At 40.9% G+C, this 14,446-nt stretch overlaps 3 protein-coding genes across 6 annotated transcripts in view; 1 reads left to right on the forward strand and 2 right to left on the reverse strand.

Annotated features, from left to right (window-relative positions):
• Window positions 1-6,430: 6,430 nt before the first annotated feature.
• Window positions 6,431-10,151, reverse strand: MKKS (MKKS centrosomal shuttling protein). Its single transcript, XM_062610566.1, has 4 exons — window positions 8,913-10,151; window positions 8,266-8,441; window positions 7,460-7,570; window positions 6,431-6,986 (listed from the first exon to the last, which is right to left on the reverse strand). Exons 1-4 carry the CDS (start codon window positions 9,901-9,903, stop codon window positions 6,546-6,548), a joined length of 1,719 nt encoding a protein of 572 aa, XP_062466550.1. The 5' UTR covers window positions 9,904-10,151; the 3' UTR covers window positions 6,431-6,545.
• LOC134159545 (uncharacterized) lies at window positions 10,149-13,129 on the reverse strand. Of its 2 annotated transcripts, none has more exons than XM_062610607.1 (3): window positions 13,007-13,129; window positions 12,023-12,248; window positions 10,149-10,348 (listed from the first exon to the last, which is right to left on the reverse strand). In XM_062610607.1, exons 1-2 carry the CDS (start codon window positions 13,015-13,017, stop codon window positions 12,044-12,046), a joined length of 216 nt encoding a protein of 71 aa, XP_062466591.1. In that variant the 5' UTR covers window positions 13,018-13,129; the 3' UTR covers window positions 10,149-10,348; window positions 12,023-12,043. The 2 variants fall into 2 exon arrangements, with proteins under 2 accessions (XP_062466591.1, XP_062466596.1); XM_062610612.1 differs by having other exon boundaries at window positions 12,023-12,252; window positions 13,007-13,125.
• A 446-nt stretch (window positions 13,130-13,575) lies between these two features.
• SLX4IP (SLX4 interacting protein) overlaps window positions 13,576-14,446 on the forward strand; it is a 78,398-nt gene continuing 77,527 nt past the window's right edge. For all 3 annotated transcript variants that reach the window (XM_062610581.1, XM_062610589.1, XM_062610596.1), the window contains exon 1: window positions 13,576-13,693. The gene's annotated coding sequence lies outside the window, so the exon portion shown is untranslated. The remainder of the gene's footprint in view (window positions 13,694-14,446) is intronic.

A 14,446-nucleotide genomic window follows, 5' to 3' on the forward strand; every position in this document is an offset into this window, starting at 1 on the left:
TAAACCAGTTAATTTCCAAGGTAAGAGACAGCAGGGACATCTACAACTGTTTTAGCTACTGCCTGATTAATCACCTTTCAGGAATGTTCCCAGCTGCAGAACATTAATGCATTTGAGTGGCCAAACCAAACACTTCAGTGCCTGTACAGAATATTGGAAAAGCATAATTTATGGACAAAGTCATGTTGACAAGTAAAGCATCACAACAGGACAGTTCAAGACCTGATTCAGCAAAGATGCCTGCGTCAAACACAAAGCACTGAAGTTAGTGCAATGCTGATCACAGAAGTACACGACACAGCGATACAGGGACAGGCAATCTCAGAAGATTCTTTCTAGGATCATGATTTTAAATTCCCCCAAAGAATTTAGGTACAAAACACAAATCTAATCTTCCTTTTCCCACCTCTGCTGGCTGACCCCAACAAAGAAGTAAAAACAGAAGACCAGAGTTAAGGCATGTAAAACCAAGTGAAGAATTTGTCCTGCCTTTGTTAGTTGCAGAAGAAATACTTGGTTGCTTAAAAATGAAGCAGTGGAAACCAAAAAAGACAAAAAAGAGGTTGGCATAGACAACAGGCCACACCACACACTCCCCCGTTTAGCAGACACCACACTGGTGCAAAGAAAATACACAAAAACTCACTTTTTGGTGTCATCTCATGGACTGCAACACTTCCTGGGTCAATCCTCCGCCTGTGTCACATATACACTTGTATCCTCAGACTGTGCTTAAGGAGGCTTTTATGGGTGTGAGTAGATGGTCTTCCCATCTAACCTCCAGCCAGGGAACCCCACATGAAGCAGCTCTTGGGCCATTCCCCTTCTCAGATACTGGGAAGGCATCTTAGCCTCCCCCAAAAGTGCCCATTTCAGGAAGCTCCTCAGCCCTCAAGCACACCTTCAAACCCTCTTTTCTCTACAGGTAGGCTGCAGTGATCCTCCTCTTAGGGGAACATGCCACCCTGCACACCTGCCTTAGATAACAGCCATCAGCAACACCTTTACACCATCCACATCCAATAGAAGTTGGGTTTCTTTGCCCTGCCTTTTTGCAGCTGATTGATCTCCTTGTCTCCCTCCTGAGGCACTCACTCCACAAGGGAAATCTTTTTCCCAGCTCCTCCTCCAGGATTAGCCTTTGTTAACATTTCTAGTGCTCTTCCTTGGCCCTTTCACCCTGCCAGGTGTGTTTAAAATCAGCAATTTTCCCATACCTTCAAGAACAGCATCCTGCAAGGTATCACAGGGGTGTCAGCAGGAAGGGCTGGGCAGCCTCTGTAGGGACATGCTGGCACATTAAACTGCACCACAGGGCACCTCTGCATAAAAAGATTTAAGGACAAAATGACACTCAGCAGCGAGGAATGGGAGGGGAAAATGTGAGAAACATGGAGAGGGAGGAAGTTTATTTTGATCCAGGAGGTTTTTCATCCTATTTTTCCCTTGATCCTGTTGAGGTAGTGTACTGGGTTCAGCTGTAACAGCAAGCAAGCAACTGGTCAGGCACCTGGCACAGCCATGGACAACCCACAGAGATTCACCTGCAAAAGCACAGTCATAATCCAATCAAATGTACCAGAAACCCTACAACAAACCCTACTACAGCTTTTAGAGTCTGCTGGCACATGAAAAAGGAGTAACAAATGAGGGTGTAATAGTTTTGCTTCTGCTGCTCAAAGTCACAAAGTCTTTCAAGAGCCGCAATTACCACAGTCCCTACAATTCCCTGAAAATCACCGTCATCACCCTTGAGTACACCATCCATCAGCAGAGGATCCTGCATAGCCCTCACACAAGCGATGACTCAAAGTCTTTCCGAGTCATCACCACAGATGAAAACTCATTTTCCCCAAACCTCCCATTTTTTTACCCAATACTTACCAGGTACAAGAGATCAGACTAACAGTATCATAAGCCTTAAGGGAGAAGATACTAACAATGATACTAAGAATGGTTTTTAAAGATTAAAGAGAGGCAATTCAGCTTCTCTACTTGCAAAAAAGACTGAAAGGTTTAAAAAAACTATTGATAAGGAATAGCTGTTGCATTATGCTACCATGGAAATGCTTAGGTGGTGACATATAACAGTGTTATAATAAGAAGCAGTTAGTATTTAATGTGGATTTAATGCGTACCTGAAGAGAGCTGATGTCAGGAGAGAAAATAACAAAGACACCAGAAATTAGCTTATAGAAGCCAGACAGCACACAGCTGTGGCCTTTCAAGCTGCATGATGAAAGCCTGAATAAAATGTTTTCATGTGCAAGAAGACTTGAAAGTTCAAGTTTATAAAGAAAATTGTAGTAAGGTATGAAAATAAAGTTCTGCAGGAGGTACGTCTACAAGGTATTTCCATATGCTTAATGTAAATCTAGGTCAAGAATAATGGAAGCCAGCACAGTTAAAGATACAAAGTGCACAGCCCAATGGAACCTATTCTGCAATAAACTTTATTGGTGTCTGGACTAATAACACAGGGGCTTTATTACATATGCTGTGACTACTTTTTTGCTTCCAGTATAAAGAATAACTCTGTGTATACTTTTGAGCTTATGATATGCGTGACTGATTTGTCCAATTCAATTTATAGAGGCAGAAACTAAAGGTATTTCTTTAATGAGAATTTAAGATCACAGTGTTACTGGCCAAAAAGTTATTTATTAGTACTGTACAACTTGCCTCTGCTGACAAGCAGGTAGAAATAACTTATATTTAAATTACTGGATAAAAGCTACTAAAATTCTTGAAGTAGACATCAGAATGCGACAAGCAATCGGCTACTCAAAGGCTGTACAGATTATAAGCATGATGAAGACAGTCTGCAATAAAAAGACTGCTTCTGCATCTTCAGAACCATGGTAAAGGCAAATCCAGTTAAAGTTCTTCCTATGACATTGACTCATGGATATTGATTTTTCTGAAATTGAGTACTTGCATGACTCAGTTCACGTGGCACTGCTGGAAATGTGACAAATAGTGTATTTTGCTACTGAGCACAGCAAAACAAGGGCACAAGTAAAATCCAGAAGATCAGGTTTTGGGTAGGAAGAACTGTTTTGCACATGCCCTACTACGCTTATGATATTCCAGGCAGTATTTTTCCTTACAAGCTTTGACAACAGTAAACATTCTCTTCCCTTCCCAGGACAGATCTAAAAACTGTAACAGCTGAAAGATGCCCAACCCTCCTGAAAATGAAATAAAAATTTAACAAGTGTAGCATTACCAATACAGAGAAGTTATGTTTCCCAAACTCGTGGATCTGTTTCTACCCTGTCTTCGAGGATTAGCATCATGTGAACATCTGGTATGAAATGCATGCAAAGCACGGACTCTGAGGACAAACATGATACAGTAAGGATTGCTGAGGTCCGACAATGCTCATCATGAAATTCAGTCATTTCTGCACAGGGCTTTCAGGTCACGTTTCTCTGGGTGTGTGTTCTTGAAGGCATAAGGCAATAAATTAGGCTACTGTTAGCAAGAGTTGCCAAAATTTCAGAGAATGAGAAAATGCATCTAGGTTCAATATACAGGAAAAACAGGGGAGTTTTACCTAGCTGACTGGTTTAAGGAGTCTACGTGAATCCTGGCTAAAGATCCCTTAATGAAATCACTATAATATTTTAGTTTTGAATTATCTGCCTCTTCTTTCCTGTGCAGCAATTAGTTCTTCACTTCTCATCTGGACCTTGGAACTCTTCACCCGTAAATCCCCATGCCTTCACAAGAGTTAACTATTCCCATTTTATAAATAGGAAAACAGACAGAAGAGAACTTCAGATATTTCTGACTGACTCTATAATTCGCAAGTCAGTAGCAGAATCAGTGAAAAGCAGATACTCTGCATTCTTTGCCAATGCCAATACTAATGTTTAACTGTATGTCTACTTCAAATAGGATGCAATAATAGAAATACTAAAGATCCCCAAATTAAGCAGCGTTTTCAGGTCTGCTTCACTTTGAAGTTTTAAATACCAAATAGGAACTGCAGTACCAAATGAATATTGAACGGAGGAACAACTGTATTATACTGGCACCTTCCTTAAATATGCAGACCTCAGAGATTACAATATCAGCACTTCTTTTTTCTCCTACTAGGCCTGAAGCACTAACACAGCTCAGAAGGCTGGAGATGAACGCTCTGACCTCTTGTGTATTACCAGTAGATCTATTGAAATTTAAATAGCCTGTGAGCAACCTGCAGAAGTCAACAGCCATGACTGAGGCCATGATCAGAAAACAATTGTCTTAGTAATACTTCTGTAATGCTAATTTTTCCCCACTCAACAAACCTGAAATTCCATAGGGAGCAGGAATAAAACCATAATGGCTTTGCAGAGGATTTATGCCTGGGGATATTTCATTTTGCCAATTTCAAAACAGGGGAAAACCTACCACCTTTGTACCTAAGTTTTACCATAAAACATGGAAGCTCAGCAAAGTTATTTTTATGTTGCTCTAAGAGTCAAAATTCTATTTACTTGTATTTTAAACAGTATCCAAAGTTCTATTCCTCCTATGTTACCTGTTAAAGATAGGGTAATACCCACCACAAAAGGTCTGGCAAAACTGTAGCATGACTGAGAACTGAACCTGAACTGTACATATGCAGCCATACTTACAAAAGCTGCATAAGCAGCTGCTTATTTATCTTCATCAGTCACACTGGGAGATAAAAATCAATTGTTATTAAAACTACCTACATGTGAAACAATCTTTGGTTCGGGTATAAATGAATTTTTACCTACTTACCAAAATTACATTTCATTTTTTCCACAATTTTCTAATGTGATTTACTTAAAACTGGGGGGTGGGGAAGAATAATAGAGCTAACAATGGTTTTATAGGAGCTGCGAATTGACTTTCAGCTACCAAGATAAAAGAACACTAGCAACGACTTCTACTTAAATATTGTATTAATTTTCACTTCACAGCTGTAGTCACCAAACTCAGCATTTTTGCACTGCATAACAAGCTGCTATTATAGGAAGTAAAATACTCTAATTCAACACTCCAACTTAAGAGACTCATAATTAGATGAAGTAATACCAAGATTCTTCTGTGCCTTAAGATACACGCAATCATTTGGCTTCATTATTCCAGATGTTTTCCTATGGTTCCTGGTATATGGGAGGATCAAGATATGAAAGCAGCCTTTTAAGTAACCAACTTTGAACAGCCTCCATTTCAACCCTTGTAACATTCTTCCACAAATTCCCAAAGGATGCCTTATAGCACTGAAGCAATCACTTCAGGTCATAAAAAGATAAAGAACTTTAAATAAGTCTGCATTTTTTCTAGTGAGAAAATTATTATTTATGCTCTTGAAATGAAAAAGACTTTGCACAAAAGGTCTGGAAAGATCTTGCTTTAATTACATATTTCAAAACTGAATTACACAAAACAGTTCTACTGCTTATACTCAGCAAATATATTAAAAACTTACACAAGACCAGGAAACAAATAAGCAGTCTAGTCTGTAACTAACTCAGATGTTCTCTGGAGTAGCATGTCATCAGAAATTTCTCCCTTGTGACTGAAAACAAAGAGGGAGAAGGGGCAAAGAAAATGAGTTTCAGCAAGAAACTGTAACACCCCTTTTGATCTCGCATGCAAACTGAGAATGAGAAAAAGTTTTGATCATTCAGTCTACAGCCTTATTTAAAGATCAAAAAAGTGTGAGCAGCTTAAAGCCTTACTTCATTAACAGGAAAGAGGCTGTGCCCAAATAGTTAATTGAATGGTAAGTGGGACATTCTTGCAGCTCTGCTTAAATGACAGAAACATCATTATTTATAGACTGTCCTGCAGTCCACAGAAGACAACCATGGTCCACTTGACAAGTTTTTTCCATACAGTCTGTCTTTTCAAATCTTCTATTATCTACCTGCTACCTTAAGATCTCCAGGTTGAGCTTTTATAACTTGCTAAATAAATTAGATATATTAACTCAAATCTCACAGCCATTTTGAAACAGAAACTGCATATAGTATATGGTGACAAGAACTTTCAGAAAACTTGAAAACAAGTGGCTCAAGATATTTGCCAAGGAGAGCCTTCTTTTACCTACAAAATTAAACATACCAGTGATAAAGTTCTGCTGCAATACAAGCTGGAATGAGTGAGACTACATAAATTCTAATCCTTAACATACATTTTCTCAGCAAGTGAAAATGGCTTCAGCAAGTCAATCCATTTTGCCCATTCCTTTGAAGATGCCACAAAAACTTTGCTTAATGCAGAAAGAATATCAAAGTGTCATTCACTCTCTTGGACACGCTAATTTGGATGCTTGTTAAGTCATATGTTACTATGATTCATTGTACATTTGGCTAATCATTTAACAGCTAACAAAATGCTTAACATTTGAAAATGCTTGAGCATGGTAGATGAGCGATCAGAAAAGTACTTAATGTCCAGCTGATTTACATTTTCTGTCTGTTGTCCACTCTAACCATTTAAAGTATGTTAACACATCATATATTACCTGCTTTCATTTAAGTATCTTGCTGTGCAATACAATTCACGTAAGATCAGAGCTAATTTTGATCTTTGATGACGTACAAGAGATCCAAAATCAGATTGGCTGTCTCCAGAGCTACTTGCAGGCCACTGCACTTTGCAGCATAACAGTCCAACGTCAGAAAGTCAGCAGCCTTTGCTGGGGGCTCTTTAGGGCAGTACTGTATAACAGCGAAGCCAAACTGGCTCTGCAAAGGCCTCCATTTGAGATTCTCACCATTACCATTAATCCCACAGCCGCATTTTGAAACCAAGTCTGACCAACTAGAGACAGGTGGAAAACCTGGTGGAACAAACCAACAGTGTCCATAAACCATGTCTGTAAGAATTTCTCCCTCATTGTGATTCAGAGAGCGAGCTACAGATTCCAGGGAACGGCAAAACCCATCAGCAACCAGTTGGTATTGTGTTTGAGAACAACCTATATCTTCAAAACTGCTGGTGGACAGACTGAAACTCTAAAAACAAAACAGGAAAACAGAAAATCAGAGCACTGTTTTGCAGAACTAATTTTAATCAAATATGTATCATACTATTGCCTTTCTTTTTTAAACAGATGGTTGAGTCCTAACTAATAAAGTTTTTCATGTGATTATTCCACAATAGGGAAGATTTCTAAATGAGTCAAAACTGAGTTCTGCACAATTATGTGTCAAGATAAAAATAACTACACATTTTTACTTTAATGCTTAGAACAAGTACTTACTATAATAGATTCCTAAAGATTAACAAGTACAAATACAGTATTATCAAGTCTAAAAATGTAATTGAGTGTTTTAAATAGAACTTCTTGTTTTATATTGGTAGGCACACAACAAATATGCAACATCAACCTAGAAAAGACAAGTGTTTAATTGCAGCAGTGATTATACATAAATTCCTGTTTCCTAAATATATTAAGCAGCTTTAGTAAAACCCTTATCTTTCATACCTTATGTCTTATATAGGAAGCCAGGTGAGTTTCTGTACAGCCACCTCCTAATAACGCCAAAGGTTCCTTCAGTGTTAACTGTAACACATGTTCTGCAGTTTCACAAGCACGCTGAAAACCATATTAATTTGACATTAGACATACCATCATTAATAGGATTTTCCCCCACTGAAAAAACTACTGGAATAGAAGTTTCAGTACTTTCTGGTACAGACTTCATAAACATGAATTATATGTGGATATAAACTGCATTTCCAAAACCATGTTCACTTAATGAGAAACTGTCTTTATTTGGCCACATTCAGTATGAAAAAGAAGAAATAAACCCACAGTATTTTATTCCTTCTTTTGCAAAACACGGTTATATATAAAAAGTCAATCAGTCCCTATGACATTTCTAAAGCAACTATTCAAGGCAAAACTAATGCTTGACTACTACTGCAGGTACTGCTGCTGGCCTTTTGCTGGGCAATTTTTTCTTTATGCTGTCATAGACCAAGAAGTAAGAATGAAAATGTTTATACTCTGCAGAGGCCTCAAGAACAGGTGAAAAATGTTTGCCTCTAAACAGCTTTCTGTATTAAAAGAGAGGCATTAAATGAACATGAACTCTTCAAGGGCTTTGCAATTTTGGAAACAAGCATGTTTCTGAACTGCTTTGTTGAAACTGTATACCTAAAAATCTAACTAAATTCCATTTATGTACTGAAAATTCGCTTTCTAAACACACCATACCTATATTTTTCATAATTTTTTTTCTATTAAAAACATGACTTTTCAAGAAAGTGTTCAAGAAATTTGTCTACCTTCAATTCATCCCATGCTGTTTCACTTCTGTTACAGAGTATCAAGCTGCAGACAACTGTGTCATTAGGAATTAGATGCACAAAGTTTCTGGAAGCAAAACTCTCAATGCACATGTCTTTCAAACTGCCATAACAACCAGGAGACAAGTTGTGTATGGAACCTATTGGCTTTGAACCTGTCCAATGTAGAAAAACAAAGAAACAACATGTATTACAGTCATCACAACAGTTTTTGTTGCATTTCATAAAGCATGCTCTTGGCTTTTTAATCGTTTTTCAATAAGTAACATATTGATCTAAGTAAGAAATCAAATACAGAAACCAAGGAGTTTAAGACAAAAAAGTAATTGTTTTGTTCTCATTAAATTTGTAAATCTATTTCTGCAAAGAGTAACTATAACTGGATGTTCCTCCTGCAGCTATCAGTAGTCACATGTGCAATGTTTCATCATTAGAGCCTGCAAAAGATCAATCTCACCTCAAAAATAGTTTTCAAACTAGAAAACAGTAACTTTGCTCAGCTGTTTAGATAGGATACAGGCAGAAATAAGAGAATCCTTATTCTGCAAGGATGCCAACCTAGATAGATTTTCATTGAGAGATCAACATTACAGACAATTGTTTAGTACAGAAAATTCCTCTGTTACCTGTCATCCGACTCAGGGGTTCCATGAGAGCCAGCCCAGCTCTGTCCAAAGCGATGACACTGTTCTCTTTCAGATACTGCTTCAAGGAGGGGTGGATAACTTTCTGGCACACTACAAGGCCAACCTCATCATTAACCAGCTGCTTGCCTACGTTAAGCAATTGATTCAGCTCTGACATTTCTAGAGAAATTCCGTGATGGACAGTTATAGTTCCTTCTTCAGGGTTGAAGCTGTCTCCTGACATGGATACACAGAAAAGTGCTATCTTGATCATGTTTGAACAAGCTCTTTTGACAGTAAGTGGTTTTGCCAATTGGATTTCTGGGGCTTCTATCAGTAGTCCAGGAAGAACTGCAGAATCCATAACTCTTCTACCTTTCATGGGTACTATTACACACTTTCCTAAAACAGCATTACTCTCAGCATGACATGGAACAGTAAATAGAAAAGCCTTTAAAATCAGTGTGGTGAGATGATCAACCTCTGTTTTATTAAGCATGCAAGCAGGTTTGCTTCTTAATATGCTACGTACCAAACAAAGAAGAGTCTCAACACTGCTAAAATCCACAGCCACTCTGCAACCACAGGCCTCAGATTTGAGGTAGTCCATACACAGACTCAAAAGATGCTTGCTTATTTTAATGACAGTGCAAGATGCAACGTTTAGGCTTTTAAAGTTCTCAATCAAACTACAGCAGAGAATGGCAGTAAATAACCCGCAGTCACTGAAGCGGGATATATGGTTCTGTACAGAGGCCATCAAAACACCTAACACAGGATGACTGACAGGAAGACGACTGAGCATAGCTGAAGATTGTGAAGTTGTACAAACATAGCCTCCCATACCATTGTGGAGCTGTTTGAGCCGACCAGCAGGACCATAGCAAGATTTTAATATTCCACTCAGCAGGGACAGTGACCGACTAACTCCATCTTTAGTTAAAGGGTCAGTAATAAATAACGAAGGCTTTTTAGCTTCAAGACGAGACATTTTCAAAGTAAGACTTTAATTCTGGCCAACAAAACAGATTTCATTTTTCCTCGGATCTATAATTCATAGCACTTTTAAAATTTAAAGTAGAACATTTGAATTCTTTGCAACTAAGGATCATTTTAAAGGTGAGACAGTGCATACAGTACAATAACAACATTCCCCGTGACTACTCAGGATCTAGCTCTTAAAATGAGGTTTAAAATCCTATTGTGAAATTGATACACAACAACAGCAGCAAACTATTTCACTCATGACGATCTTTTTTAGCTTCTGAATGCGAGTGAGCAGACTTTTTTGCAACAAAGTTTACAAGCATGCTTCCAAAATGGACACCTATAACTGACAGTCCCACCACAAGCAGAAAGTTCTTTCTATTCCAGTTAGCTTTCCTCATCTCTTCTTCTGGCAAAACACAGATGAAAAGCTCCAGAGCTAGTCATACCTACAGTAAAACAGAAAAAGGTATTAGGATAATCTTACGACAGAATTGCGTAACTAGAACTGCTATATTATGTTTAACAAAAAAAACTCAAGTAAGGACAATCACAGAATCATTTAGGTTGGAAAAAACCTTTAAGATCATCAAGTCCAACTGTTAACCCAGCACTACCAAGTCCACCTCTAAACCATGCCCCCAGGACCTCATCTACACATCTTTTAAATACTCCAGGGATGGTGACTCCACCACTTCCCTGGGCAGCTTATTCCAATGCTCGACCAACCTTTGGGGAAAGAAATTTTTCTTAATACCCAATATAAAACTCCTCTGGAGCAGCTCGTGGCCATTTCCTCTTGTTCTATCACTTATTACTTGGGAAAAGAGACCAATCCTCACCTTGCTACAGCCTCCTTTCAGGCAGCTGAAGAGACCAAGGAGGCCTCCCCTAAACTTTGTTTTTTCCAGGCTAAACAACCCCAGTTCCTTCAGCCGTTCCTCACCACCCTCGTGCTCTGGACCCTTTATCAGCTTTGTTGCCCTCCTCTGGACCTGCTCCAGCACCTCAGTATCTCTCTTATTGTGCCGGGCCCAGAACCGAACACAGGGTTCGAGATGCGGCCTCACCAGTGCCCAGCACAGGGGGATGATCACTGCCCTGGCCCTGCTGCCACACTGGTGCTGCTACAGGCCAGGATGCTGTTGGCCTTCTTGGCTGCCTGGGCAAACTGCTGCCAACCCACACTCCCAGGTCCTTTTCTGCTGAGCAGCTTTCCAGCCACTCTTCCCCAAGCCCGCACCATTGAATGGAGTTGTTGTAACCGAAATGCAGGACCTAGTTCCGAGACCTGAACCTCATACAATTACCTATATACGATATAACGCTTTTTAATAAAAAAAAAAACTATACAATATATATTACAAAGCATACAGTACACTAATTTTACGCATCTTTTAATGACTTCAATACTGACCACCAGTTTCTATACTGTTTTACCTGTGGGTCTATAAGTAACAGGCCACTATAAACCACATTAAATTGTATGGAAGTGTCGAAACTATAGCGATGTTAACCTGGTTATACTCAAGAACAAAACAGCTGAACTAAGCAGCACTGCTTCACAGGCAACCACTTTGGAAACAAGAAGCTTTTAATGTTCAAACAACTTGAAATCCCTGCCTCTGGAAGATCAGTTTCTCACTTAAAAATGCACAACAATATCGTTTTCCAGATTTTAAACACTTCAAAACTTAAAGGGATATTCCTTTACATTTCTATGTAATAGCTAGAGTATTCAGACTTCTCTTGCACTTAGTTTCATTTTCTATTGTAATTACCATCCCTACTAACAACACACAATATGTTACTGTGTCACAATTATTTCTGGGCAGTTTTGAACCTGAAAGGACACTGTTGAATTCGAGTTTGTTTTGAAATATCTTTAAGACCTAAAACATCACTTAATTTATCCTATCACATGGGATTTAGTGGTAGTTTTCAAACATATATGATGCATTTTTGGGGTTCATGCAACTCCCAGATTAACTGTTGCAAAAAAAAACCATGAAATTCTGGAAGGCTAAAGTTGGAGCAGCAACACTGTATCTGTTAGAAAATCTTCATTTAATCAACTCATTTCCTGCCTCAAAGATACAGATACAACTAATTCGGCAACTTACCCACAGTACATAGCTCTAATGCTACTTCTCTTTATTTTTGCGATCGTTTTGCAACACGTATGCCACAATCCCAGGTTCTGGAACAACCTCCACTGTCTTCACTTGGAAAAGAGGGCTGGACTTGATATGAAACCAGCCCCAGTGCACCAGCCCAAGGCCAACTCCCATAACAATGAGAACTTTGTAGTCCTTCCAGATGGTTTTAAGACCCATTTCAAACTGGCATCTACCTAGGTAAAGATAATTTATTATTTTAAATATACTCTAGAAATCCTCCTTCTATTCTATAATAACAGCACAGATGAACCTGAACCTTGATATCATTAATTACAGTGCAGCAGATGATTAAAACACAAAAAAACACAAGAAAGTCTTACTTTGTGAACTTTAAAAAGTAAAAAAAAGCCATGAAAATAATATAAATTCAGATATCTTGAACTGTTAACTGCTGCATTTGCTTCAAGCTTTGGCATGCTAAATCGTAAATGTAAGAAAGTTTTATTTAATTACAAATGTTACTGCTTCAGATAGTAAATATTCTAATTACAAGTGTTACTGCCTCAGTAAAGATTTGAGGTCTAAACTAAAGCAATTTCAAAATACCCCACTTTTCCCTCCCATAGTTAGCAACATTCAGTGAACGAGTTCCTAACAGAATATGGGACTTGCAACTCGCAGGCCAAAGCTGCACTGCTTCTCACATCACTTTGTGATGCCTGGAGTAGCAGTTACACCCAGCTACCTTAACTCCTGCTCTTCAGAGGTACAACAGTATCGGTACAAACACAATTAACCCGCCCTTACATAAAAAAGATGCATAAAACTGTACTTCCCACAGGATTTCATTAAGAAATACCTACAACAAGGGAAAAAAAGCATACATACTCAGGTTTTATATCAAAATAACGTCTTTAAATGGCTACAGAGAGTCAATGTTCCTACACCCGCCCAACTTCATCCACCTGCAGGAGCACCGCGTCCTACCCCTCCACCATGCCGTGGGGATGTCCCAGCTCGGCACCACTTGTCACACAAGGCAAAGGAGACTCCAAAGTCACGGAGCCGGCCGGTAGGCGTAGGACAGCCGCGCTCCGGCTGGAAGGTGCTGAGGAGAGGCTGAGGCGAGGGAAGGCGAGGCGGTGCGGCGCGACGCGGCCCGGCCCGGCCCAGCAGCCCGTCCTGTGACTGACGGCAGGAACTCCACAGTCCCCAGCCCGCCGTCCCCCGCGTCCCAACGACCTTTGCTGCGCGGGCGCCTGAGAGGCCCTGAGACGGCTGAGGCGGAGGGAACGGCGCACCGGAGGCTCCCTCGCACAGGAAGAGGCTGCGGGTGAGGAAGGGGCTGCCCGGCCGCAACCCTAAAGCTCACCTGGGCTCCGGCCCCAGGCAAGCGAGGGGAGGACTCAACTTCCCGACAGCCCCCGCGTCCAAACCTCCCAACAGCCGGAAGCGGCGCTGCGCAGCCCGGAAACGCGGCTCTCGCTCGCCATTGGATGAGCCGTGCGTCACGTGCCCACGATCTCCCTGGAAGACCTCAGCCGCCCGTTTGCGGCTGCGTCGGCGGCCATTTTGCGTTCGGGCAGGGTAGGGCGGGCGGTGGCTACAGCCGGCGGCCATTTTGGATGGGGTCGTGCGTGAGGGCGGCGGAGCCGTTAGAAATCGGTGGGACAGGTATGGCGGGGCTGCGGCTCCAGCGTTGGCATTGCCCGGCTCGGACCCTCAGCTGGGGGGCTCAGGGGGGAGCGGCCGCGCCTTTATCTTCAGTCTCGCTTTCCTCCCTGTGTGAGGGGATGGTCTGAGGGAGCGGCTGTTGCTGTGGTGGTGGCGGTTCTTGAGGCGCCGCCCCTCCCGCCAGCACCCCCTCCCGGCCCGGTGAGGAGCGAGCTCGAAATGCTGTCTAGGCGTAAAACTCGTGCAATTATGAATGATTGAGGTTGGAAGATGGTAACGGGGCTGGAGCACCTCCCATACGAAGAGAGGCTGAGAAAATTGGGGCTGTTTAGCCTGGGTGAGAGAAGCTGTGTGGAGACCTTAGAGCAGCTTCCAGTATCTGAAGGGAGCCTACAAGGATGCCGGAGAGGGACTCCTCATCAGGGACTGCAGTGATAGGACAAGTGGTGATGGGTTTAAACTGAAACAGGGGAAGTTCAGGTTAGATACAAGGAAGAAGTTATTTACTGAGAGGGTGGTGAGGCACTGGAACAGGCTGGCCAGAGCAGTGGTAGATGCCCCATCCCTGTTGCCCTGACCAAAACAAATTCAGGAACGCTTACCTGGCTTCAATTATTCTTTCAGGTGTTCCCTTCTGTACCTTTTCTGTATTAACTCTTCTTCCCTATCCCCCCTATTCCTGCAATCACTGTCAAGAATATCCTGTCATATCCATGTGTTAATGGATGGTTTGTTTTCAATTTTCTGTGTAGT

The sequence above is a fragment of the Pezoporus occidentalis genome, unplaced genomic scaffold, assembly GCF_034315485.1.
Source record: "Pezoporus occidentalis ecotype Australia unplaced genomic scaffold, CSIRO_AGI_Poc_V1 ctg10, whole genome shotgun sequence".
NCBI lineage: Eukaryota > Metazoa > Chordata > Aves > Psittaciformes > Psittacidae > Pezoporus > Pezoporus occidentalis.

What these genes read in the sequence shown, in the direction of transcription:
- MKKS (XM_062610566.1), bottom strand. Translation starts at nt 9,903, where the DNA reads ATGTCTCGTCTTGAAGCTAAAAAGCCTTCGTTATTTATTACTGACCCT. An exon ending in CAGCATGGGATGAATTGAAG is followed by an intron (nt 7,571 to 8,265) that starts GTAGACAAATTT and finishes TATGGTTTTCAG; the next exon opens with CGTGCTTGTGAAACTGCAGA. An exon ending in CTTCCTATATAAGACATAAG is followed by an intron (nt 6,987 to 7,459) that starts GTATGAAAGATA and finishes TTTTGTTTTTAG; the next exon opens with AGTTTCAGTCTGTCCACCAG.